The sequence below is a fragment of a genome (genome assembly GCF_019968955.1).
Source record: "MAG: Porospora cf. gigantea A chromosome Unknown PgA_NODE_7059_length_1560_cov_412.593, whole genome shotgun sequence".
Taxonomy (NCBI): Eukaryota; Apicomplexa; class Conoidasida; order Eugregarinorida; family Porosporidae; genus Porospora; species Porospora cf. gigantea A.
In genome coordinates, this window is record NW_027151853.1 from 1 (window position 1) to 1,560 (window position 1,560).

The 1,560-nt window shown below is 55.1% G+C and overlaps 1 protein-coding gene across 2 annotated transcripts; it reads left to right on the top strand.

The window, feature by feature from the left end:
* Positions 1–19: 19 nt before the first annotated feature.
* On the top strand, positions 20–1,560 carry KVP18_002088 (uncharacterized protein; the record flags this gene model as incomplete). 2 transcript variants are annotated; one of them, XM_067952714.1, is made up of 1 exon in its annotated part: positions 20–1,558. In XM_067952714.1, a coding segment is annotated over one exon (1,539 nt), but the record flags the coding sequence as incomplete, so codon positions are not given. The 2 variants fall into 2 exon arrangements, with proteins under 2 accessions (XP_067806666.1, XP_067806665.1); XM_067952713.1 differs by having other exon boundaries at positions 155–1,560.

Consider the following 1,560-nt stretch of genomic DNA (forward strand, 5'->3'; position numbering starts at 1 on the left):
GTCTGCGCTACCCACATCCATGGACAGTCTAACAAGGAAAGCTGGCGTCTCTTCCTCGTCGTGTTCATCTCAGATTTCTGATGAACCTTGCTATTCGGAATCTCCCCAGGCTCCTAGCAGCTTCGCCTACACCCATGCTTCTAGCGACATTCCTATGGATGTCGAAAGCTATGTCGCGCCTGTTTCCCCCCACAGCGAGCCTATCGTCGCCGAGAAGGAGTATTCATTCACCTACACCGGAGCCTTCGGCGACCGGTTCCAAGCTCTACCGTGTTCTCTCGACAACGTCGCTGAGATCGGCAGTGCAACACCCAAGGAAACCTGGCCGGCGACCTCGCGGGAGCGTGTCACCAAGGCTCCTTCTGTGGTCGTCGCGTCCGGGCCTAGCTTTTCCTATTCCGGAGAACACTCGTTGACTGCTCAAGAACCTAATAAATCATCCTCTTGGGAAAAACTACGCTCCGCATCGATATCGGATTTAGTCAGCCCACCTGCTGTCTCGAGCCCTACGTCTGGAGCGCCTAGCTACCGGGATGTCTTGTTGATGAAATCAACCCGTGAGACATCTCGGCCTCCTCAGCCTCGACCTACTTCCAAATCTCCATCTAGTGCAGTGGTGAAGCCTGCGGGCATTAAGGCTGCAGTTATGTCTTCGGAGTCTTCGGAGTCCTCGGATGCCGCCCAAGAACATGTTGTGAAGGCCGCGTCCGTAGTTATCGCCGCCGGTCCCAGCTTCACTTATAGCGGAGCCTCTCGGGTGGTCCAGAAGACTTGTGTGTCTCGCCCGTCTTCTCCGCCGCTGATTGAGGACATCACTGAGAAGTCCGGCGAGACCGGCACAGGACCTACTGTACCGCATGCTGTAGTTTCGCCGACTCTCGCCAGCTCAACTATACAGGCTCCCGCAGACACTGAAGACAGTTCTGACGAAGAGGAAAGTTCTCAGTCCTCGAGCACCGATGAGATCGACATTAAGCCCCCCAGTGTTGTGGTTGCTACTGGACCAAGCTTCACCTACAACGGCGGTTCGCAGGTCATCAAGAAACCCACCACACACAATGCCAGAGCACACCGCGTTGAAGACGTGACCGAAAGCCTTGATGAGGACGTCTATGGGAGGTCACTTGTGCCCGTCACGACTGACTCGGCGGTGGTAACCGACATGGATAATGTCGATGAGGAGAGCTCTGTTTCGTCGAATAGCTCCGATGAGATCGACATTAAGCCACCCAGTGTTGTGGTTGCTACTGGACCAAGCTTCACCTACAACGGTAGTTCGCAGGTCATCAAGAAACCCACCACACAGACTCGTGCTGAAGCACACCGAGTTGAAGACGTCATTGAAACCCTTCACAAGGACGACGCTGCCACCATACATGCAGCGGTAATCCAGCCTGCTGACTCTCGCATCGTACTTGATGACGACAGCGATGCCCAGTCTGAATCGTCCAGTGATGGTGTCATCTGGGCCGCTCCGGCATTGACAGATAGGTCGAACAGACCGGCTCTGGACGAGAGCACTAGCGTTGTCAAGTCGATTGCGGACTTGTCCACTACGGT